This window comes from Oncorhynchus mykiss, chromosome 16, assembly GCF_013265735.2.
Source record: "Oncorhynchus mykiss isolate Arlee chromosome 16, USDA_OmykA_1.1, whole genome shotgun sequence".
NCBI lineage: Eukaryota > Metazoa > Chordata > Actinopteri > Salmoniformes > Salmonidae > Oncorhynchus > Oncorhynchus mykiss.
The window spans coordinates 46,468,673-46,494,627 of record NC_048580.1 but is presented as its reverse complement, the minus strand read 5'-3'; the positions used below and the strand labels follow the sequence as shown (position 1 = coordinate 46,494,627).

Genomic DNA, 25,955 nt, shown 5'->3' with positions numbered 1-25,955 from the left:
ACTGCCGTTTGACAAAAGTGCTGACAAATCATCACCACGATTCCAACCTGGCCTATTGACTGGCGCTGTCCTTCAGCTCCACCCAAACACGTGCACAATGGCGTGCGCGGGTTTTTCTGTGCCCGCGTTTTCATGTTTGGGTTATAGACTTCAATATGGGTTGGTCTTGTCTTTTTAGTACTTCCATGGTCCACAGTATAGGAATCAGTTATTTTAGGTCCTATGCTATGTTTGTGCATGACCCCAGGTGAAAGTTGCTTGAAAGTGGACAATTTGGGTGGAAAGAATGGACAAATATTTGTTTTTGAGAAAATATCACTGAGACCAAAAATGTTATTGGTCCTCTGCACAGATAGGCTACTAAACGTTTATGCATTGTCCCTTCCACCAGCACCAAAAACTACTGGAGTGTTACACTAGTTGGTGCACTAGTGCAGCGTCGAGCGTCCCTAGCGCCACACCTAGCAGAGCATCCGAGTAGGGGAATTACTATGCCCCCTACCCTCCCCCTCGTTGTAACAACCTTAAGTGTTTTTCCTTCTCAGTTCGTTTTGTTCCACCGCTGCAAACCACGACACGTCCCCGGACCGGAGAGCTTGTTTGGATATGGGAAGGACTATTCAACTTGCCCCCTATGAATTTATAAAAAGTTGCTTTGCTGTTTCGATTCGCCTATTTGGAAGCCATTTATGCAGATAAGAGAGAATGGGTTGCTGTTCAGGACGATGTATGCTGATCTTCCTCTGCACTCTCCAAGTGGTGAGATCATTCTTCTGCGATGATACTATCTCTATACAGACTTTCAAAACACACCTGCTACCATAGCCTTGGTTTACTTCCTTCAGTGATTACTGCCACTTCTGCTGGCTGATGTTGTTGAAATTGTTTTTGTAAAGACAAAACAAAGTAGGCCAATTTTGCGCGTTTGAGATAAACGTGTAAATTACAGTTCCCACGACACACCAGTCAGTCTTTCCATTTCCATATCCAACTAAATTGAATTAAACATATTTGAAGTAAAACTATGTAATAATAGGCCATATATATTTGTGTGCTGAGAAAAACAAATTTAAGTGTATTATAATAATATAAATATTTCACATCAAATACAACGTCAATCAAACATAAATTAATATTTCTCTCTAACATACATTTTTTAATTAAGATTTTTGTATTCTTGCTCACCATAACTACAAGCCATGAGTCAACACTGAAAATAAAATAATTGATTGTGTGCTTTTAGAATACAAAAATATGCATGTTTATCTTGCTTGCATGAGTTGCCTAAGGGGAAAGGGAGTCAACCCCCACTCTGCCTGAACCTTAGTCCCACTTTGTCCCGCTCTTTCTTCCAACCCTACCCCCCATTTTGAGTGATTGAGAAGGCGACTCAGAGGACAGAATTCATATCCCTGCTCTGCCCCTCTCCCTGAAACATGCATTGTCCCAGTGACTCAGTTACCTTGACAACCCAGAGGGAGCAGTCAGCATGGGGAAAAATGAGTCTAGTGAATGCTTTGTAGGAGAGATGACCGTTTAACACCACCATCCATCAATTCAGAACCAACTGTTTAGATGAGAATTTCTGGAGAGTCTGGAAGCAGTGAGTGGATGACTTGATAAGATGCTTCCTCATGCATAATGCACGTCATAGAGATTCTTAACCCACCATCTCTTTCTGCCCCTCCTACTCTCTCCCTTTCACATCCCAGATGACAGCATTGGAGAGGCAGGCTTTTGACTTCCTTGGTTACCAGTGGGCTCCCATCATGGTCAACTTCCTGCAAATAATCATGGTTATCCTCAGCCTCTTTGGAACCATCCAGTACAGGCCACGCTACGTTGTTCTAGTAAGTCACATCTAGGCCACACTACTTTTGTGTTAATCTGCCCCAGGCTATCCTACAATGGATAATGTTGTGTGTTTTGTCTACGATAAAGAAAATAAATGTTCAGTCCTCACTGAAATATTACTGTTGATCCATAATCCAATCTACAATAGCTGTAAGGGATCACCTGTGATGTAAGAATGTTTATGTGCTGCAAATATAAATATTGATCCCACGTTATATTAAGCATAGAGAAAGTTGTGTAATTAAATGGTTATTACATAGGCAAGTTTAAATGCAGTGTACTGTATTTACTTACTTAAATTACACCTTGAAAATCAACGTGGATAATTGCATGAAATGTGTCTATTCTTCATAGAAGAATGGAACTGTACGTGCTGAAGGCAAAGTCATTTGTATAACTACTGTGGAAAAGCATTGGCCATGGTTACAATTCTGTCATGTATAGAGGTTTGCCTCCATACAAATAGATAGACATTATGTGTCTAAAATGGTCATCAAATATTTTGTTTCATGCCTTAGTACCTGCTGTGGACATTACTGTGGGTGGCCTGGAATGTCTTTGTGTGCTGTTTCTATTTGGACCTGGGAGGCCTTTCCAAGGTATTGGTCACTAATATTCAGACCTGCTATCAACTAATATATTTGCTTCGTCTTCAATTGTGTATTATTTTGGCACTGGATCAAACAGTTTTTCTATTCCCAAACAATAACATACCATAAATACATAACCATGCTAGTATGAACATGAACAACCCATATGCTGTGTCACTGCAGGAGAGCGACCTGCTATCCCTGGGTGTATCCTCACACCTTTCATGGTGGAAAGACAACGGGCCAGGCTGTGATGACAGGGACCTTCCTGCCACTAGGTGGCAGAGTCTGGAGAGCCCAGAACTCATCTATGCTCTGGGATGCTGGCTGGAATACCAATACATAGAGGTCCTACATTGTATCATACAACTCCTAATCTCTGTGAGTACTCTCTCTCTCTCTCTCTCTCTCTCTCTCTCTCTCTCTCTCTCTCACACACAAACACACAATTAAATAAATTCAGAATGTACCCATGTGGTGTTATTCATTGGAATGTAATGTTACATGTTACACACACACTCACACATACTTACACTGACACTCCAATACACACACGCACACGCACACCCACACAAACACTACATATGCTCACACACACAAAATGTAAGTAAGCATTTCACAGTAAAGTCTACACCTGTTGTATTTGGCGCATGTGACAAATAAAATGTGATTTGATTTGAATGTTGAATTGGTGGTCTCTGTGTTTGTGCCTACAGCTCTTGGGATTCGTCTATGCCTGCTATATGGTCAGCACCTTCACTGAGGAGGAGGACAGCTGTATGTGAATTTAAAGTGCATTTTATACATGGTCACAACACACTTTACAAAGAAAAACGCATACACAATTTAACACGTACTAGAACAGATAGAAAGGCATAAGGTCACAGCCACATGTAATACTGTCAAGTAGGGCCGGGACAATACCAGTATCGCGATACTTGTTAGTATGGTGGCAAGGAAACAAAACACGGATCAGATTTAACATCTTTAGAAAAAAACGCCATAATGTTGGAAAGAAACATAATTATGTTGTCATCCAGAGTCACATTAATTTATTTCCCAAGCTATAGCACACACTATTTTACATACAGCAGGTTTTTAAAGGACTAAAGAGTTAGGTCTGCTTCATGTTTTCATTTTTGCCACAACATTTTTGCGATACTGGTATCATCACTGCCCTACTGTCAAGGCCTCTTCTTTCCTTTTTTATTTTTATGTTTCACTTCTTTTAATCATTTAGACCCTTTTATTTAAGAGTATGAAATTAGTATTGAATTATTTGATATTTATTCATATAATTGTGTTTTCTTTTTCAGTTAATTTCATTGGTGGGGTCCATTACCCATCTAAAACATCGCCGCTGTATTTATAGTGTACAATTGGGCTGTAAGTACCATTACTTTCTCAGGGGGAACAAAGTCATACATATTCAGCCCGTGTGTGTGTGTGTGTGTGTGTGTGTGTGTGTGCGTGCGTGCACTTATTTTATATTGCAACATGTATTCCGTATGTTTCTGTCTGAGACTGTGCAGTTTCTTTACCATCATGTCTTGATTTACAGACTATAAGTAAAGGCTTGCAAGTGGGTTGAAAATGACTGACAAGCAAGGAGGGCAGAAGAGGAACGAGTGAGTGAAATACCTACTTTGGAAGAGTGAAATCACATCTCCAGTCACTGAAACAGAAGACATTCCCACACTGCACAAAAACATAATTCCTCAGCCTCCCGGGCACTCTTAATGCATACTAGCCTACACCAACAGTTCAGTGCAGTTATGGTCAATACTAGCCTGGTCCCAGGTCAGTTTGTGCTTTTGCCTACTCCATTTTCATTGTCAAGCTGTTTGGCATGACAATTCCATAAGTAGTTGGCAAGAGAGGAGAAACAACAGAGTGGCACCCTGCGGGCTATACAGTAGGTCAGTACAGGTACAATCAGAAAACTACTGATACTTCTGACATAACATGTATCAGTGTACAGGGAATGGTATGTGTTGTATTTTTGGTATTTGGAATTTTATTAGGATCCCCATTAGCTGTTGTAAAAGCAGCAGCTACTCTTCCTGGGGTCCACACAAAACATGAAACATAATGCAGAATGACATAATACAGAACATCAATAGACAAGAAGAGCTCAAAGACAGAACTACATACATTTTGCATAAATGCACACGTAACCTACATATCAATGCATATACACCAACTATCTAAGTCAAATAGGGGAGAGGCGTTGCGCCGAGAGGTGTTGCTTTATCTGTTTTTTGAAACCAGGTTTGCTGTTTATTTTAGCAATATGAGTGGTAGCCTGATGCTTTGAAATCACCAAGGATGGGTCATAATTTGGTTGATCAGGCTGTGTTATCACATTATTGGATGAAAACAAATAATTATTATGATGTGTTTTACTTTGTCACAGTCATAGAACTGCCGTTTGACAAAAGTGCTGACAAATCATCACCACGATTCCAACCTGGCCTATTGACTGGCGCTGTCCTTCAGCTCCACCCAAACACGTGCACAATGGCGTGCGTGGGTTTTTCTGTGCCCGTGTTTTCCTGTTTGGTTATAGACTTCAATATTGAGTTGGACTTGTCTTTTTAGTACTTCCATGGTCCACAATATAGGAACCAGTTATTTTAGGTCCTGTGGGCCTATGCAATGTTTGTGTATGACCCCAGGTGAGGGTTGCTTGAAAGTGAACAATTTGGGTGGATAGAATGAACAAATATTTGTTTTTGAGAAAATATCAATGAGCCCAAAAATGTTCTTGGTCCTGTGCACATATAGGCTACTAAACATTTATGAATTGTTCCTTCCACCAGCACCAAAAACTACTCGCGTGTTACACTAGTGCAGTGTCGAGCGTCCTTAGCGCCACACCTAGCAGAGCATCAGAGTAGGGGATTTACTATGCCCTAATCAGGCAATGGAGTAGGCAAAAGCACAGCTGAAGGAAGTTCCATGCAATTAGGAGTCTGTATAATACTGTACACTTTCTTGAATTTGTTCTGGATTTGGGGACTGTGAAAAGAACCCTGGTGGCATAAGTGTGTGTGTCAGAGCTATGTGTAACAATTTGGGATTTTCAACACATTGTTTCTTATAAAAAGAAGAGTCAGTCAGTCTCTCCTCAACTCGTAGCCAAGAGAGACTGGCATACATAGTAAACTCAGCTAAAAAAGAAACGTCCTCTCACTGTCAACTGCGTTTATTTTCTGCAAACTTAACATGTGTAAATATTTGTATGAACATAACAAGATTCAACAACTGAGACATAAACTGAACAAGTTCCACAGACATGTGACTAACATAAATGGAATAATGTGTCCCTGAACAAATGAGGGGTCAAAATCAAAACTAACAGACCGTATCTGGTGTGGCCACCAACTGCACTAAGTACTGCAGTGCATCTCCTCCTCGTGGACGGCACCCAATTTGCCAGTTCTTTCTGTGAGATGTTACCCCACTCTTCCACCAAGGCACCTGCAAGTTCCCGGACTTCTGGGGGGAATGGTCCTAGCCCTTACCCTCCGATCCAACAGGTCCCAGACTTGCTCAATGGGATTGCGATCAGGGCTCTTCGCTGGCCATGGCAGAACACTGACATTCCTGTCTTGCAGGAAATCACACACAGAACGAGCAGTTTAGCTGGTGGCATTGTCATTCTGGACGGTCATGTCAGGATGAGCCTGCAGGAAGGGTACCACATGAGGGAGGAGGATGTCTTCCCTGTAACACTCAGCGTTGAAATTGCCTGCAATGACAACAAGCTCAGTCCGATGCTGCTGTGACACACCACCCCAGACCATGGCGGACCCTCCACCTCCAAATCGATCCCGCTGCAGAGTACAGGCCTCGGTGTAACGCTCATTCCTTCGACGATAAACGCAAATCCGACCATCACCCCTGGTGAGACAAAACCGTGACTCGTCAGTGAAGAGCACTTTTTGCCAGTCCTGTCTGGTCCAGGATGGTGGGTTTGTGCCCATAAGCGACGTTGTTGCCGGTGATGTCTGGTGATGACCTGCCTTACAATAGGCCTACAAGCCCTCAGTCCAGCCTCTCTCAGCCTATTGCGGACAGTCTGAGCACTGATGGAGCGATTGTGCGTTCCGCATCTTTCTTTTGGTGTTTTTCAGAGTCAGTAGAAAGGCCTCTTTAGTGTCCTAAGTTATCATAACTGGGACCTTATTTGCCTACCGTCTGTAAGCTGTTAGTGATTTAACGACCGTTCCACAGGTGCATGTTCATTAATTGTTTATTGTTCATTGAACAAGCAGTGTTACAACCCTTTACAATGAAGATCTGTGAAGTTATTTGGATTTATTTGGAATTATCTTTGAAAGACAGGGTCCTGAAAAAGGGCAGTTTCTTTTTGTGCTGAGTTTATTTATATTAGCCCTCTGATTACAATCAAGAGCAAAACGTGCTGCTCTGTTTTGAGCCAGCTGCAGGTTAACTATGTCTTTCCTTGCAGCACTGGACCACACGACTGAACAATAATCAAGATTAGACAAAACTAGAGCCTGCAGAACTTGCTTTTTGGAGTCTGGTGTCAGAAAAGCAGAGCATCTCTTTATTATGGCCAGACCTCTCCCCATCTTTACAACCATTGAATCTATATGTTTGATGACATACAGTACTGTCACTCTGTAAAAATATGCATTTACACATACGGTTGAAAATGGACCAAACCCTATAATTGTGTGTCCTACATTAATGTTAATGGAAAGTTTGCATGAAAATTTGAGTCATGTGCAAATTATCAAAGTTATGTATACAGATTTATAGTTAGGATTTGGACCTATGTGAAGGTATGAGTGTGCCTGTGTGTGTGCGTGTGTGTGCAGTTCATACATTAAATTCCAGATAGCAGAGGAAAATAAAGACATTTTATTAACAATCTTCAATATTGTGATAGAAATTAGCTAAAGTCAGTGGTTGTCATGTAAAAAAGCATCTTGTAATTTTTTAGGCCTACCTCTGAATTTTGTTCAAATTTGCGTGCCACTGATGGAAAAAAGACCCTGGCTGTATCTTTAAGTGAATTTTGTTTGAATAAACTGTGCTTTTCTGTTAACCAATGTGTGCAGATATGTTTTTTACTCATATTCCTCATTTACTTGCCTTACTATTGATTTTTTAAAATTGCATGTTAACCATTGAGTATCACTGGCTATTATTCAAGTCCCGACTCAAGAGTCCAGTCCATCAAATCTGAATATTATAAAATGATTGCAGGGCTGTAGGTCTACTTGGAGCCTATAATAAATACACACAGCTTTACATTCTCTATGTGAAACACTTATAACCAAGATATAACTTAATGTTTGTGAGAAACACAACAGAGTCTATAAAAAGTGTGAGTGGAAGGGGAAAAAAGCTCACTAAATGGCTTCAGTGCAATGTTTTATACTTAATATTTCTAGTAACAGTCGTCAAGATAATATACATGATATCTAAATTGCTATTGAGAGTATTTTCTCTATTGTGAAGGTTTTACATGTTATTATCAAAGCCTTACCTTAATTCTAGTAGATTGTGCCCCAAATAAATCGTCCCTTTTCAGAATGTCCCCATCACTCTTCCGTTGGATTGGTTAGCGCGCTGACTCGTCATCGCGGCAGAGCATTAAAGATCACAAGTGGTATTTCTAAAACGCGATTACCGCAGTCCTGCTATTGAAGATGCATGACTTCCGACGTTTTGTCGTTGAGGCACCGCGCCTGGTGTGCCGCTGACGTCAATCCCTTCATTTAGACCCCGGATGAAACTGCTAGTGGGGGAAGTGAACAGGGCCATCAGCACAATAACTGCAATTTGGTGGATAAAGGGGGAAAAGCAAAAATACATAGGATTAATCCTAACAGTGGACCCTTTGAAACCATCAGGACTATCTCCAAATTGGATTTACGTAAACATTGGGGGACTGGCAGAATTGAGCCTTGGAACAGTAGTTTGAGTTAGCTTGCTGCTGACTGTAACGAAGGAAAACATCTTGCTGATTAGCTTGCTAGCTACTGTACTGGGATACGAATAAAACGCAGGTTTTGAGGGAACGCGTCTAATTGAAACGCTCTACACAAATCCAGTGGCTTGCTTCATGAATTATGTCTGCTACAAGTATTGACCCTCAGGTAGGCAGACTGTATTTCCCGGAAAAAACCCACTCAGCGTCGACTCAAGGCCTTGCATTGAGGAAAGGTGGTTGGTTGTGCGCCCAATCCACCCATTGCTGAGATGTGATTCAATCTAGCTAGCTAACGTTAACTCCAATTTAGTTAGCAAGTTAGCCGCTAGCTAACACGTAATAAATCTGACCTTTTTATACCAATAATAATTTGAAGCAATCGCCACGTTTTGTTCCTAGCGCTTAGCTAGTTAACGTTAGCTAGCTATGTGGTTTGCTAAAAACCCAACATTATGTATTTCACATGTATTCTCCTTATTAATATTGTCAGTCTCAGTTTCAGCTGTTGCAGTGGTTTACCAGCTCTAGTAAATTGTGGTTCTGTGCTAACGCAATGTGTTTAGTTAGCTAGGAAACTGGTTGTTGGCTAGATAGTAAAGTTAAGTAACTAACGTTAATATAAGCGAGCCTCTAATTTTCAGCGAGTGTGGGTTGGATGTTATTTAGACAGCTAAAACATATTTCTCTCTTTTACATGTTAACCAATTACACGGGAATGAAGAATTCAAAAGGACAAGACGCTAAAGGTAAGATCACTGTAGTTAATGTCAGCTAAATCAATTTCGACTCGTTAGGTAGACTGCGATTGCTCAGCTGGTTGCTGGTAGCAAGCACTGACCATGCACGGACTGAGTTACAAACAATGCAGCTGCGGTGTAAATACAGTGCTGTCTTGTTATGTCAGTGATGCATGTCTTGTTATGCATTTGATGTCTTGCTGCTTTTACACACCCAAGTGTTAATCAGTACTGACTGAAAAGACATGTACATGTGTGTGTCTGTTTATTTGACACACATTGATAAATAACCCTACTATCAGTCTTTCCGGTTTCAGTGCAAAATGGCTCACTCCACCAGAAGGAAACTGTCCATGATAATGACTTTGAGCCCTATCTCACTGGCCAATCCAATCAGGTGAGTGACTTTTGAAATGTGTGTATCTGTGTCTGAATTAGAAAATAAAAAAGTGACTTGGCTGCAGGGAGGACCATAACTCAATATTTTCTCACAGGAGGACAGGACGTTTGCTTGGCTACATTGTTAGCTGATATTGTTACACATTTGCATAATTAAAGATGATGCCTTAAGTACTGCAAGCATGGCCCTTTGGTCCTAAAATCAGAATTTTGGGGGTATAAGCTGACAGTCATTGGAGTTTGTGATGGTAGGTCATGTTGATATTTAGTTTGATGTATCAGGATTTCAAAATTGTATTTACACTCCTTTTGTTTCTCTAGAACAACAGCTACCAATCCATGACTGACCCTTACCTGTCCAGCTACTATGCCCCCTCCATTGGATTCCCCTACCCCCTGAGCGAGGCACCTTGGTCCACCGGTGGCGACCCCCCGATCCCTTACCTGACCCCCTATGCGCCCCTTAGCAATGGAGACCACCACTTCATGCATGACACCGTTTTTGGCCAGCCTGGGGGGCTTGGCAGCAGCATCTACCCACATAGATTTAACTTTTTCCCTGAGAACCCAGCCTTCTCCACCTGGGGTACCAGTGGGTCTCAAGGCCAGCAGACTCAGAGTTCAGCCTATGGGGGCAGCTACAGCTACCCTCCCAGCTCCCTGGGGGGCACACTAGTCCCTGATGGTCAGACAGGGTTCCACAGTGACACACTGAGCAAGGCACCAGGCATGAACAGCCTGGAGCAGGGGATGCTGGGGCTGAAGATAGGTGGGGATGTGTCGGGCAATGGCTCAGGCGTGAAGAGTGTGGGCTCTGTGATCGGCGGTGGTGCTGTGGCTCAGGCTGTTTCTACAGGCAATGGTGGAACACCAATTGGCATGCCCCCTCCTAAGCCCACGTCCTGGGCTGCTATCGCTAGCAAACCAGCCAAGCCACAGCAGCTGAAGGCCAAGCCAGGCATGCCCATGGGGGGAGCCCTGCCACCACCACCCATCAAACACAATATGGACATTGGGACATGGGATAACAAGGGGTCTATAAGCAAAGTGGCCCCTCCACTGTCCCACCACCAGCAGCAGCTCCACTCTCATGGCCATGCCCACCTCCCCCACGGGCTCCCCCCTCAGCAGTCTGTTCAATCTGCCCAGTCCCTTGTGCAGCAGATGACCATGGGCCCGCCCCCCCCGCAGTCATACCAGAACCACAACTCAGCCCCACCCCCTCAGACCCGCTGGGTTGCTCCACGCAACCGTAACCCGGGCTACGGTGGGGGCAGCATGGACAGCAGCGGTTCCTCTAGTGGTGGGGGTGGAGGTGTGCCTCCAGGTTCTGGCCCAGGTCTAGAGAACCACCCTGTTCTGGAGAATCTGCGGGCTGCCCACAGCTACAACCCTAAGGAGTTTGACTGGAACCTGAAGAATGGCCGCGTGTTCATCATCAAGAGCTACTCTGAGGACGACATCCACCGTTCCATCAAGTACTCCATCTGGTGCAGCACAGAGCATGGCAACAAGCGTCTGGACTCAGCCTTCCGTGCCATCAATGCCAAAGGCCCTGTCTATTTGCTGTTCAGCGTCAATGGTAGCGGCCACTTCTGTGGCGTGGCAGAGATGCTCTCGCCCGTGGACTACGGCACCAGTGCTGGCGTTTGGGCGCAGGACAAGTGGAAAGGCAAGTTTGACGTGGACTGGCTGTTTGTGAAAGACGTGCCTAATAGCCAGCTGAGGCACATCAGGCTGGAAAACAACGACAACAAGCCGGTGACCAACTCTAGGGACACTCAAGAGGTCCCTCTGGAGAAGGCTAAGCAGGTGCTCAAGATCATCGCAACTTACAAACACACCACCTCCATCTTTGATGACTTCTCCCACTATGAGAAGAGACAGGAAGAAGAGGAGGTTGTCAGAAAGGTAATCATAATTACCATCTCTTGTTGATCACAAAGATCCTAAACTAACTGATCACAGATAGGTTTCATCCATTTTTGTATAGACCCCCCCCCCCCCCCCAAAAAAGTGTTCAGAACCATGAACTTTTTCCACATTTTGTTACAGTACAGCCTTATTCTAAAATTGATACGTATTTTTACTCATCAATCTACACACTACCTCATAATGACAAAGCAAAACATTTAATTTTAGCAAATGTATAAAAATAACAAAAAATGAAATATCACATTTACAAAAGTATTCACACCCTTTACTCAGTACTTTGTTGAAGCACCTTTTGGTAGTGATTACAGTCTCAAGTCTTGGGTATGATGCTACAAGCTTGGTACATCTGTATTTGGGGAGTTTCTCCTATTGTTTGCAACAGATCCTCTCAAGCTCTGTCAGGTTGGGTGGGGAGCATCGCTGTACAGCTATTTTCAGGGCTCTCCAGGGATTGGGTTCAAGTCCGGGCTCTGGCTGGGCCACTCAAGGACATTCAGTGACTTGTCTCGAAGCCACTCCTGCATTGTCTTGGCTGTGTGCCTAGGGTTGTTGTACTGTTGGAAGGTGAACCTTTGCCCCAGTCTGAGGTCCTGAGCTCTCTGGAGCATGTTTTCATCAAGGATCTCTCTGTACTTCCGAGCTGCTGAAAAACATCCCCACAACATGATGCTGCCACCACCATGCTTCACTGAAGGGATGGTGCCAGGTTTCCTTCAATGTGGTGCTTCACAATTAGGGTGAAGAGTTCAATCTTGTTTCTCATTGTCTTAGGTGCCTTTTGGCAATCTCCAAGCGGCTGTCATGTGCCTTTTACTGAGGAGTGGCTTCCGTCTGGCCATTCTACTATCAAGGCCTGATTGGTGGATTGCTGCAGAGATGGTTGTCCTTCTGGAAGGTTCTCCCATCTCCACAGAGGAACTCTGGAGCTCTGTCAGAGTGACCATCGGGTTATTGGTCACCTACCTGGCCAAAGCCCTTCTACCCCGATTGCTCAGTTTGGTCGGGCGCCCAGTTCTAGGACGAGTCTTGGTGGTTGCAAACTTTTACCATTTAAGATTGATGGAAGCCACTGTGTTCTTGGGGATCTTCAATGTTGCAGAAATGTTTTGGTACCATCCCCAGATGTGCCTCCACACAATCCTGTCTCGGACCTCTACGGACAATTCCTTTGACCTCTTGTCTTGGTTGTTGCTCTGACATGCACTGTCAACTGTGGGACCTTTTTTTTTATATAGACAGGTGTGTGCCTTGCCAAATCATGTCCAATCAATTTAATTTACCACAGGTGGACTCCAATCAAGTTGTAGAAACATCTCAAGGATGATCAATGGAAACAGGATGCACCTGAGCTCAATTTCAAGTCTCATAGCAAATGGTCTGAATACTTTTGTAAGGTATGTATAAAAATATATATACACTACCGTTCAAAAGTTTGGGGTCACTTAATTTCATTGTTGAAAGAAAAGCAACAAAAAAATTGGCCATTAAAATAACATGAAATGGACCTCCCGGGTGGCGCAGTGGTTAAGGGCGCTGTATTGCAGCGCCAGCTGTGCCACCAGAGACTCTGGGTTCGCGCCCAGGCTCTGTCGTAACCGGCCGCGACTGGGAGGTCCGTGGGGCGACGCACAATTGTGCATCCGGGTTAGGGAGGGGTTGGCCGGTAGGGATATCCTTGTCTCATCGCGCACCAGCGACTCCTGTGGCGGGCTGGGCGCAGTGCGCGCTAACCAAGGTTGTCAGGTGCACGGTGTTTCCTCCGACACATTGATGCGGCTGGCTTCCGGGTTGGATGTGCGCTATGTTAAGAAGCAGTGCATGACTTTCAACCTTCGTCTCTCCCGAGCCCGTACGGGAGTTGTAGCGACGAGACAAGATAGTAGCTACTAAACAATTGGATACCACGAAATTGGGGAGAAAACGGGGTAACATTTAAAAATAATAATAAAAAAGAAATAAAACATCAAATTGATCAGAAATACAGTGTAGACATGGTAAATGTTGTAAATGACTATTGTAGCTGGAAACTGCATATTTTTTTTATTTATTCCAAAGGAACGTTGTGTTAGCTAATCATTTTAAAAGGCTAATTGATCATTGGAAAACCCTTTTGCAATTATGTTAGCACAGCAGTAAACTGTTGTTCTGATTTAATGAAGTATCTGGAGCATCAGCATTTGTGGGTTCGATTACAGGCTCAAAATGGCCAGAAACAAAGAGCTTCTGAAGCTCATCAGTCTATTCTTGTTCTGAGAAATTAACGCCATTCCATGTGAGAAATTGCCAAGAAACTGAAGCTCTCGTTGTATAATACTCCCTTCACAGAATAGCGCAAACTGTCTCTAACCAGAATAGAAAGAGGAGTCCACAACTGAACAAGAGGACAAGTACATTAGTGTCTTGTTTGAGAAACAGACGCCTCACAAGTTCTCAACTGGCAGCTTCATTAAATAGTACCCGCAAACACCAGTCTCAACGTCAACAGTGAAGAGGCGACGGGTGCTGGCCTTCTAGGCAGACTGGCCAATGTAAAAGAACACACACTGGACAGGGGAACTCTGCCTAGAAGGCCAGCATCCCGGAGTTGCCTCTTCATTGTTGACGTTGAGGCTGGTGTTTTGCAGGTACTATTTCATGAAGCTGCCAGTTGAAGGTTTGTGAGGCATCTATTTCTGAGGCATCTGTTTCTCAAACTAGACACTCAACTTTTGAATGGTAGTGTATATTCAACTTTTTTTTTTAAACTTTGCTTTGTCATTATGGGGTATTCAGTGTTGATTGAGGAAAACGTTTTATTTAATTTTAGAATAAGGCTGTAACGTAACAAAATGTGGAAAAAGGGAAGGGGTCTGAATACTTTCCAAGTGCAGTGTATATCTCCTTTTTACATAGGGATGATTTAAAAAAAATATTGGGACAACCTGAGTTTTGTATTACTTGATTTGCCCCATCACAGACCAAATGTCTACCCTTTTGTATTTGTTTGCTGTTTTTATTGTTTTGTGGAGGAGGTGTAACCATCCCTAAATGCCTCTTCTTTCAACAGACCTATGAGCCAGCTCCAATACAGAGAGGGTCTCGACTTGATCAGGTAAAGAACCTTTTCTGAGTGTTTCACCTTTTATTTGGCTTCTGCCCATCAAGACATTGTTCCCTATGTCTCTAAGGAAATAATAAACCATTGTAGGGGGGTAGAAGATTTTATTCAGTGAAGTTTTTCTAATGGTAACACTTTTGTTATTTCTTCCCCTCTCCACCCAAGGAACGCCAAAACCGAAGTAAACCACAATAGAGGAATGCTCCTTATAGCTTGATCAATGGTTATACTTGGATGGACATAATGGAATTTAGATCATGAAAAAAGAGGACATAAAGAAATTGTCAACTCCTATTTATTTTGGCCCACATCAAACTTTGAGCCACACTGCTTCTGGTCCGGTTCCCAGTCTAAGTCGTGCGCAGGGATGAAGTCAGTTTCCATTAATCAAATTGCTTCATCCTTATTTGTTTTCTTTCTTTCTGTATTTTTAGCCTGGCAGGTCTTTATTTGCTATACTCCCACACTCACATCCTTAACTGAGTAACAAATATCTGCACTTCTTTAACAAAATCTAACATGCTGCTGATATTCAGTGACTGTTCAACTTGTGGTGGTGTGAGTGTTGGAGAAACGTTAAGTGCTTGTATTGGTTGTTCTGATTTAGGAAGAGTGAATGCGACAATTAACTGAATCTTGACAAATGTTTGATAACTGTACTTGGCCAGTTTTATTTTGCATAATCAAAATAAACTGTTCTGTTATGCCCTTCTTGTCCATGTGAGGGTGGTCTTGTGGCTTGGTAGAAGATGTGAAAAGCTTCTGCAAATGATGCATATAATGGATAATGTGAAAGGCTGTGACATTAGAAAATTTTAATGTTTTAAAAAAAAAAGAAATATTTTTGAAATTAGGTATCACTTGGCTTAACACTGTTGTGACAACAATTTGTTGAAGAAGAGATACAATATGTTTTATTTTCTTTCTTTTTTTTTCAGTGGAGCCTTAACACTTTTTCTGACAACAGTGTCAATGAAACTCTATTTGCTGTACTGTAACTCAAGTGTGTCAGCAAAAAGATTCAGGGGAAAGATGTCTAGAACATCCGCTCTCAAAGGAGGTCCCTTTCTTTTTTCTTGATGGGGTGGAAATGTAAACTGTCTTGAGTTCAAGTTCTTAGCCGGACAATACTATTGTTGTCTTCTTCCTTGTTATTTTAAATCATAGTTGTTACTTTTCTGTTCCCCATCATTCCAACAACGGGGTCAATGAAACTAAGTCATTTTGGGGACAAATGTAGCATGTACTGCTTTTAAAATCAAGATAGCCCTGTCACTCTGTTTCTTATCCTTGTCCTTTTCTTAACAGAAGCATTGATATAACCCTTCCACTTCATCCTCAGAAATGTTAAGCTTTAATGTACTGGCAATGCTAACTGAGAACGCCTCAAATATGTAATCTTAAAATTAATTTGACTGATTTAATGTCAAGTGTATGAAAACCCAGAGAATAGTATATATGGTATCTGTGTGATTTATTTTTTTCCGGGACCTGCTTGCTGTATGCCTGTATGCGCATATGTCTGTATGCGAAAGACAGAGGGGAGTGTGATTTATTGAGGGAATCAGATTTATGTAATGGTATTGGAAATTATTCATGAGAATATATAAACATTTAAGAAAACAAATGTTTAAGTCACCCCTGAATTTAATATGCGTTGTATCAAAGGTCACTATCACATTCTTAGATTTGATCATGGTCATTATTAAAGGTATACTATCTATTGTAAGTGTTTTTGGTTTGTTCTATTGTGAGTGAAAAGTAGCTATGTCTGCATCTACAGCAGCCTGTTTCCCTTTTTTGGGGGGGGGAGAATGACGAGGATGACGACGACTCACGTTTGTTAGATGAGAGTGGTGCCTGAAGTATGGACGTTGCCATTTCGGACCTGGGTCAAAAACACATAAGATACTTGTACTCTCTCTGATAAAAACCAATGGTATGGTCTCAAAAGTCCCAAACCCAAAATACATTTTATTCAGTTTTGAATCCATGATCCATAAAAACAAACTGAACTGTAGGCCTACATAATTCACAGCACATCAAACCAAGGCTATGGGATTACGTAAAATGTGTCCATATACTTTTCCCGTGTTTGATCACCAGAGCTCATAGCCTACAACTATGTTTCTTACCACTGAAGTAACCATGTTGATATGTTTTTTTGATTGCCTAAAATACAATCACTTCAATTATTTGGATCGACGTTAACGTGATTCCTCTCTTGGCATTCACCGCGTGCCTTAATTGTATTGCTTTTAAATCAAGGTCCGGCGTGAACACGAAAAGTGGTAATCCTACCCCCAAAACACTCGCTCAGTTTACCTATAAATTGTCCTAGATTGCAGATGGATTGCTTCATTAGATTAATGCCAATAACCACTACTCCAGTGTTCAGGAGTTGTGAACTAAATTCAAATTGAGGTAGTGTTTAGAGTAGTTAATTACTTTTTTGCCATTTAGTGGTGTAGCTAACTGCTGCAACCTGGTCTCGAGAATTTTGTATTTTGTCCGTAAATCCGAGACTTTCCATATAGTATGATAAAGTACGTTTTTCATATGTATTAATTTGTGGATGTCCGTAATCCATTTTGTATGATAGATTTTGCAAAACGTATGATATGTTACGGATTCCAATTTGTTATGGCTTATGTTAGCTAGGTGGTAAACATTATTGAGGCTAGGAGTTAGGTTAAAGGGTTAGGCAGGGATGCAAACTAGTCACATTTCACCTAACCAATTCGCTATAGTATTGACTGGTATACGACTCCTTGTCGTTCAAGTTATAATGCGTTAGTTGCTTACTGGACCCTGGCAATCTGTGAAATGTTAACTAGCTAACGAACGTAACTACTATCTGTGAACTAATGTTTTTTTTCTACAGTATGTAGTTAATTTTCAGAATGAGAGAATTAGGGGGAAATTATGCGTTGCTTGTTAGACAAGTGCATTCAGCGATCAAGTGTAGCTGGGCCTGGTTTAAGCTGGATGCCACTATAGAGGTGAAAGGAACACCACACACTTTTTCAATACAGTGGATAAAAGGGGTATGCCAGGTGTACTCTCTGCCTGAAAGAGATCAAGTATGCCAACAAAGGGTATCATGCTCTGCATGCAGAGGCAGAAATTGTAATAATGTTCAGTGTAGCCCAAAGATTTTGCTTATGTTGTGTTGAACTTGACAGTAACACGTGTGTGTGTGTGTGTGTGAGGGGGGATAATACACATTTATACTCAGTGAACATTATTTTTGCACACATGTAGTCTTGTGCACTTGATCAATGTCTACTATAGTTGCCATTATAATAGAGCAAAAATAGAATGCCTGTTGTTTCATTCTATTTGTACTTTAAGATGTTTTTCCCCCAGGTGCAATACTTAGATGTGTGTGTGTGGTCACAAGTGTTCTATTATAAAGGCTTTCATGGCTAACTGCAATATTAGTGTATTGTTTTTCTCAAAACTTGAGTGTAATTTGCAGTAAAGTCTAGGCAACAAATAACATTGGATTGCTTTCTTAATTTTTTTTAGCTGTGAGTTAGGTTCACATTGACCACTTTTTATTTTACACACAGACTGACCATGTAGATCATATTCTTTGTTGTTTAATTAGCTAAAACATGCATTTCCCCCTAGCAGGGATTTTTTGCATGTTTCAGTGCAAAAAAAAAGTGTCACCTTTTTGGGCCCTCACCAGTTTGCATCCCTGGTTAAGGGAAGGGTTAGCTAACATGCAAAGTAGCAAAAAAATATGAAGTAGTTGTTACATCTGTTACACTGTTACATCCAATACCTGTTTGCCTGAGGCTGATGCCATGCAGGTGCTTGTAATGAGATTCTAACACTCAAACTTTGGGTTGCTAGATGTCCGTGTTATTGCCTTAAGTAACCTGTCTTATGTACCATGCTAAACTGTTTATTTATTTTTACATATTAAAACATACAATCTACCTGCAGTGAAGCCGTTCAAAATGTACGTTGCATTCAGTCATCTAGCAGACTCCCATCCAGAGCGACCCACAGGAGCAACCAGGGTCAAGCGTCCAGCCCAAGGGCACGTCGAGAGATCTCCCACCAAGTCAAATCGGGGACCCGATCCAGCAACATATCGGCCACCGGCCCCATCTCCCAACCGTTAGGCCACCAACCATCCAAGATCCCCCCCCCCCCACAATTCCTTAGAGCTGCCCCTCAACCATCCGAGAACCCCCAAACGCCCACCCCAAGCCACCGTCCCCAATGCACCAGCAATATGGAAAAAAAAGAAAAACAAAGGAAAACAACAATTTAAAAAAACAGAAGACAAGGACAACAAAAATCCAAACAGCAAGGCGTTTGAGTGCATGTGTGGCACTATTTGTGTGTGTGTGTGTGTGTGTGTGTGTGTGCATGCGTGCACACGTACATGTGAGGATGCGTACATGTACATGTGTCCGTTTGAATGCGAGGTTACGCGCGTACAAGCACCTGCACGGCATCAGCCTCAGGCAAACAGGTAATGGATGTAACAGTGTTGCCCCTCAGTGTCATTGAAACATACTTTTTGTTGTTGTTTATTTAAACTTTATTTTTTACTTTTATCTTTGACTGTCATTCTATCCCCCACCCAGCAACTCCACTCCCACTTGTCTTCAGTTCCACATCTCAACACCCAGCTTCCCTCAGCCCATTCCATCCATCTCTGCTGGCCACCCTCTTCGGATTTCTATGCACCATATATCTTTCAACTATGCTGTGATGTTTAACATACAATTTGAATCTATCTAATCGAATAGAATCCACAGTTTGCAAGTTGAAGATAAATACTCTTACTACGAGTATTAGTATATTAGTAATTGACTGACCAGATCTCCCAACAATGCTATTTCTAGGGTCAATTTTAGATGAATGGCTTTTTCAGCCATTCCTCAACCTGAGACCAGAACAAATGGTCTATTGATTCTGTATTCTCACAACAAAATCTGCAGAGCTGTGACGTTTGTATGCCCCAAATATTCAACATTTTGTTGGTTCCAAGAATTCTGTACAATAATTTTAGCTGAAAAGCACAAAGTCTTCAATTAATCTTACGTTGTTTTATATATAAACTCATACACCCTTTGCCATGGAATCGGTATATCAAAAATCTCTTCCCAGCTATTTTGGAATCTGTATGGCACAGATGTCAACATCCTGGTCCTCAAATGAAACTGGTATACTTTCCTATTTTTGTTCCTCTGACAGTTTTGATCCTTTATATTGGGCAGACAGACCAGTTCCCTACCTCCTCCCGTTGCCACCCGTCTCCTCCATTTTTGGGGTAATGTAATCAATTGGTTGTAATCTTGGATTAAGCAGAACTTCCCATACAATTTCGATAGCTCCATGAAAGACATAACTGTAACATTCCAATTTACAATATCATTTAAAAACAAAATACCCTTTTCAAACATAGAACGAATATTTTGTGTATCTTTTTGAGGGGATGACATTGTAACCAGCCCTGCAATGCTTGTTCGAAAAAGAGAGACACTTTCAACAATGTTTCATTTTCAATTCATCGAAAATGAGACATGGCAATCTGCACAAAGGCAAAAAGGCCATTTTTAAACAGTGGACATATTTTCTCAGCAATCTATTTGAGAATAATGTTCGTATAAGTGAAGCTTTTAGAGAGAGGTGTAGTGCTTTTATAATCTCAAACCACCCAGATAATATTATTTATATAGATACTTCATCTCATCTGGTTTAGCATCCCAGATAAAGTGAAATATTCTTTACTCCAATTATTTGAAAAACGAATCATCAGGTGTAGGCAGCACCATTAGTAAGTGAGTAACCTGAGATATGACTAAGGAGTTCATTTTTCCATAAATAGACAGGTATTTACCCCTCCATGTTTGCAGGATCTATTTTTACTAGTTTTCTGTTTCTATAAAAAGTTGTGCTCATATCTTTTGAGATATGAATACCAAGTACGTCTACTTTACCGTCAGCCCATTTTACAGGTAAACTGCGGGGTAAAGTTGTGTTTTTTAAAGATCAAATACGTAATATGGTACACGCATTATAATTAGGCCAGAAAAGTTATCTAGATCTTCAATGAGAAATTGCAAGGATCTAGCTTGCAGACTGAATATAAAACTTGAGTCATCGTCATACATAGACGCCTTTGTTTTTAAACCTTGGATTTCTAATCCTCTAATATTATTTTAATAGCTAGCATTTCGATGGCCATAACAAATAGATATGGTGACAGGGGGACAGCCTTGTTGAACTCCTCTTGATAGTTAAAAACTCTGAGAAGTAGCCGCAATTTACTATTATACACCTGGGGTTGCAAAAACATTACTTTTACCCATTGAATAAGAGACTCACCAAAGTGAAAATAATCGATGTATATGTATAATCCAGTTTTACTCTATCAAAGGCATTTTCAAAATCCGCTATGAAGGTAAAACTATGCAGTTCGCTAGTATTTTTGCATCACACATTGAAGTGTAAGAGGCCTCCAATTTTTTAGATGGACTGAATCTTTATATTTGCCATCTGGGTCTTGTTTTAATAATAGGCAAATTCCCGACTTTCCTGCCGAGTACCTGACAGACTACCATTTCTAAAGGAGTAGTTCAAACAATCTAATAATGGAGCTATGAGTATATAAAAAAGGCTTGCCATCAAGCCCTAGGGTTTTTCCAGACTGAAAGGATGCAATAGCCTCAAAAGGTTATTCCTCTGTAATTTGGACTTTGCACTGATCTTTTTGTCTGTTAATTTTACATTTTTGTTATTATTTGGAAATAATTCCTTAGAGTAATCGTCATTCTGAGGGTTAGGATGAGACAGAAAATAAAATATATGCTTAAAATATTTAGCTTCCTCTTTTAAAATATAATTTGAAAAATCATCGATGACTCTGTCTTTAGTAACGGGTTTCTGCGAATTATTTTTGGTAGCATTCCATGCCAAAGGTAACATATAATAATTTGAATGTCCCTGATTTACATGTACTATGTTACTTCTACGTTAATGAGACCAGGCTGAACGGCTCGAACTACAGTAGGCCTAGTTGGTCTTTTTGCAAATAACATATGGGTGAAGTAGGCAATTTCCTTTCTTTTTCGGCATTAGACCTGCCTAATTCTCACTTGAAACATCGTTTTTATGTTTAACAGGCCAACTTACACTTTCTGTTAACATATGACCCCAGAGTGATATATTCTTGCAATTTGTAGTCAATTACATTTCAGATTTACATATAGCTAATTGTTCACGAAGTAGTTTGGATGTACTGAACTATGCTTTATCAAAGTAACTTTGGTTAAAGAAGATCCATTTTTCTTTAGTGTAGTTTAACTTCTTCCAGTGTGATGTAATTGGTAAACTATTTTTTGAGGACCTTCCCCTATACTGACCGTTTCCAAATCACCATTACCTCACACCTGTTTTTAGATTACAAGGGGCATAGTACTACACACAAACAACGGACAGTGCCAGCCAGCAAAACTGGAGAATGAGCATTTGGCGCAGGCTATTACAATTAATTTGATGTAGCCTAGCATCCTATATCTCGTGAATCCGCAGCGTCAGACAAAACACCAGTCAGTGTCCAATGTCCATACCACATTGGTCCAGTTACATCAGGGTGCCACTATAATTATAGAAACATTATGCACCAGAAGCATAACTGTGTTTACATCTCTGATGCACCACGGACTCCAATATGCGCGAGTGATTTTAACAAGCGAGACCTCCCTGTCGATGTTAACTGCACCCTTGTTGTACAACCTTCTATCCGGAGAATGATGTAGTATCGTAGCCTACTAGGCCTATGGAATATGGTCCATCGTCGGCTATCGAATACATAGAATAAGCTAAGCCTATAACAATGGTCCAGGCATCCGCAGCCCCAGCACCGCTCCAGCCATGATAACGCATAACCGGAGAGAGGACATCGCTTCAAATACATTTGCCCTATATATTAACCTTGATTGTCCGAAACAGTAGTTGCGTAGTCCACTTGTTTTGTTTTCATCATCTCTGACCCAGTCTAGAAGGATTTGCGTCTCTTCTCATCCCAGACACTCGTCCTCTTCCGCCCAATTGAATGCAATGCTTGAAGATTAGAAGCAACTGACATCAAGAACGGGTCAAACTCCCCCCACCATAAACCATCCGCGAAATGTTCTTGAGATGAGCGGTTGACATTTTGCAGAACAGTTTACGGTTCATTTCCAGTGTGCATAATAACCATAATATCCGATTATTATGTAATTTTATGACTTTCTTAAACCTATCTGAATGATAGATAGACACCTTGTGGGGCAAATAGTGCATCGACGATAACACCTCCCCAACCAACCTGGTCTCAGAGCATTTTGTGTTATTCTGTATGTAAATCCGAGTCACCCCATCTTGTATATGTTATGTTTAGTTTAGTATGGTATGTATTCATTTGTGGATGTGCATCACCCATTTCATATGATGTGTTACAAATTAAAATTCACATTATCTGTTACAAATTAGCAAAATGTACAATACCTTATGAATTTGCAAATTTACAATATGTTACAAATTTGCAAAACATATATATTCTAGCTAGGTGGCTAACATTAACTAGCTGGCTAACGTTAGCTAAACTAGGGGTTAGGAGTTAAGATTAGGATTAAGTTTAGGAGTTAGGCTAAAGGATTAGGGTTAGGGTTAGGGGTTAGGATTAGCTAAAGGGGATACGGTTAGGGGAAGTGTCAGCTAAGATGCTAAGTAGTTGCAAAGTAGCTAAAAAGTATTAAGTAGTTGAAATGTTGCAAATGAGCTAAAATGCTAAAGTTGTCCGTGATGAGATTCGAACTCGCAATATTTGGGTTGCTAAACTTTTGCGTTATTGCCTTAAGTAGTCTGTCTTATGTAACCATACCAAACTTAACATATCATACTAATTTGAGAGTCCCTGATTTACTATGTTACTCCTAGTCTATGAGACCTGGCTAACTACTGGAACTACAGTAGTTAAGTCTTTTAGCTAAATAAAATAAAATATGGGTGAAGTAGGCAATCATTTCCTTTCTTTTTCGGCATCAGGCATGCTTAATTCTCACTTGAAACATAGTTATTGTGTTTAATTGTCTAAATTACACATTCTGTTAACGTACGGTATGACGAAAAGGGATCTAGCATTTTGGCAATATAATGTTTTCAAAGTTCTACCAAGTTCAACTATTTATCTGTACATGTTTTAAACCCTTCATTTTGCAATTTGTAGTCTATGACATTTCAGATTTACATACTGATAATTTCACTAAGTAGTTTGGATGTGCTGAACTACCTTATCAACGTAACTTTATTTAAGTAAAATATAATTTTCTTAAGTGTAGTTTTAGTGTAGCTTAGATCACAAGGGCATATTACTACACACAAACAATGGATAGTGACAGCCCGCAATAGTGGAAAAGGAGCATTCTTCGCAGGCTATTACAATTCATTTGATATAGCCTCCTATAGCCTATTTCCTGAATCTGGAGTGTTAGAACAAACACCAGTCAGTGTCCAATGTCCATACCAATATAATTATAGAAACATTATCCAACAGAAGCATCAATTAATTTACATATCTGATGCACCACTGACTCCTACAGTATATGTGCAAGGGATTTTAGCAAACGTAAACTCACTGTCGATGTCAACTACACCCTTGTTGTACAACTTTGGATCCGGAGAATGATTAATGTAGTAGCCTACTGGGCATATGGAATGTGCTCCGTATTCCACTATTGAATACATAGAATAGGCTAAGCCTAAAACAATGGTCCAGGCGTCAGGCGTCCGCTGCACATTTATAAACTATGAGACCAGGCTGCACCAGCACCACCGCTGTCCACTGGCTATGGTGCTGAAACTGCACTAATTCTCTGTGGCTTTTCCTCCCCAAGGCTGTATGTGCCTACCCACACATAAAGTTGCTTTCTACTAGGTCTTTATTTCTCTATTCAATATCAGAGAACGAACATGCATTTTTGACAATATAATGTTTTCAAAGTTCTACCAAGTTAAACAACATTTAACTATACATGTTTTAAACCCTTATTTTATGTAACAACAAACATGCTTGGGGATGTTTTAAAGTGGGTTCAATAGCTAAATCTATTTTGTAATGACACTTAGTTCCATTGTATCCCAACATGATCTTATTCTCAGATCTGGTGCTAGAGGGCATAATATAAAACGTGACAGAAACAAGTCACTTTTTCATAGGCCTACTGTATTTACAATCCTTTTTAAAAATCATTTTGTTAGACAGACATTTGTCCTACACAAACATATAAAACAAAACAAAATACAATTGTGTACATTGTTACAAAATCATACTCCTCAAAAAATGCTAACCTCCCCTGTTATTTGTAATGGTGAGAGGTCAGCATGTCTTGGGGGTATGATCTTTGAGCCTCTGTAACTAACCATTTATGATGATTTGTAATCATGGCAGCATCCACATTAATGTAGAAGTGATCGGAAACATTATATTCTTATTTACAATAAAAGTGACTCAATGACACAATGCATTAGTTACCATTCAATGTATATAGGGCACAACATAATCTGAAACAAAACCAAAACAAATTGCAAATACATCCAACAAATTTGTAGTCACAAGCTTGATGTAGTCATTGGTTGCTCATACTAAACTTTTGGCTACTTTAATACACATATAAGGGAATTTCAAATAGAAGGAGACATTCTGTTCTATTACCTCATATGAAACATTTGATCTCAAATACAAAATGCTGGAGTACAGAGACAAAGGAAAAGGTTTAGCTTCACTGTCCAAATACAGTGCCTTGCGAAAGTATTCGGCCCCCTTGAACTTTGCGACCTTTTGCCACATTTCAGGCTTCAAACATAAAGATATAAAACTGTATTTTTTGTGAAGAATCAACAACAAGTGGGACACAATCATGAAGTGGAACGACATTTATTGGATATTTCAAACTTTTTTAACAAATCAAAAACTGAAAAATTGGGCGTGCAAAATTATTCAGCCCCCCTTAAGTTAATACTTTGTAGCGCCACCTTTTGCTGCAATTACAGCTGTAAGTCGCTTGGGGTATGTCTCTATCAGTTTTGCACATCGAGAGACTGACATTTTTTCCCATTCCTCCTTGCAAAACAGCTCGAGCTCAGTGAGGTTGGATGGAGAGCATTTGTGAACAGCAGTTTTCAGTTCTTTCCACAGATTCTCGATTGGATTCAGGTCTGGACTTTGACTTGGCCATTCTAACACCTGGATATGTTTATTTTTGAACCATTCTATTGTAGATTTTGCTTTATGTTTTGGATCATTGTCTTGTTGGAAGACAAATCTCCGTCCCAGTCTCAGGTATTTTGCAGACTCCATC

General features: G+C 40.8%; 2 protein-coding genes across 5 annotated transcripts; both read left to right on the top strand.

Moving 5' to 3' along the window:
* The first annotated feature begins 495 nt into the window (after positions 1-495).
* On the top strand, positions 496-4,553 carry LOC110492757 (sodium/potassium-transporting ATPase subunit beta-1-interacting protein 3). Its single transcript, XM_021567229.2, has 7 exons — positions 496-759; positions 1,713-1,850; positions 2,373-2,453; positions 2,628-2,825; positions 3,161-3,221; positions 3,761-3,830; positions 4,006-4,553. Exons 1-6 carry the CDS (start codon positions 706-708, stop codon positions 3,814-3,816), a joined length of 588 nt encoding a protein of 195 aa, XP_021422904.1. The 5' UTR covers positions 496-705; the 3' UTR covers positions 3,817-3,830; positions 4,006-4,553.
* A 3,568-nt stretch (positions 4,554-8,121) lies between these two features.
* LOC110492754 (YTH domain-containing family protein 1) lies at positions 8,122-16,312 on the top strand. 4 transcript variants are annotated; one of them, XR_002469074.2, is made up of 7 exons: positions 8,122-8,581; positions 9,137-9,161; positions 9,455-9,549; positions 9,873-11,462; positions 12,772-12,880; positions 14,533-14,577; positions 14,749-16,312. XR_002469074.2 is itself a non-coding variant. In XM_021567225.2 (6 exons), the coding sequence occupies exons 1-6, from the start codon at positions 8,555-8,557 to the stop codon at positions 14,776-14,778; spliced, it is 1,797 nt and encodes a 598-aa protein (XP_021422900.1). In that variant the 5' UTR covers positions 8,123-8,554; the 3' UTR covers positions 14,779-16,312. The 4 variants fall into 4 exon arrangements, 3 of the variants coding, with proteins under 3 accessions (XP_021422900.1, XP_021422899.1, XP_021422902.1); XM_021567225.2 differs by lacking the exon at positions 12,772-12,880 and having other exon boundaries at positions 8,123-8,581; positions 9,470-9,549; XM_021567224.2 differs by lacking the exon at positions 12,772-12,880 and having other exon boundaries at positions 8,126-8,581.
* Positions 16,313-25,955: the final 9,643 nt, after the last annotated feature.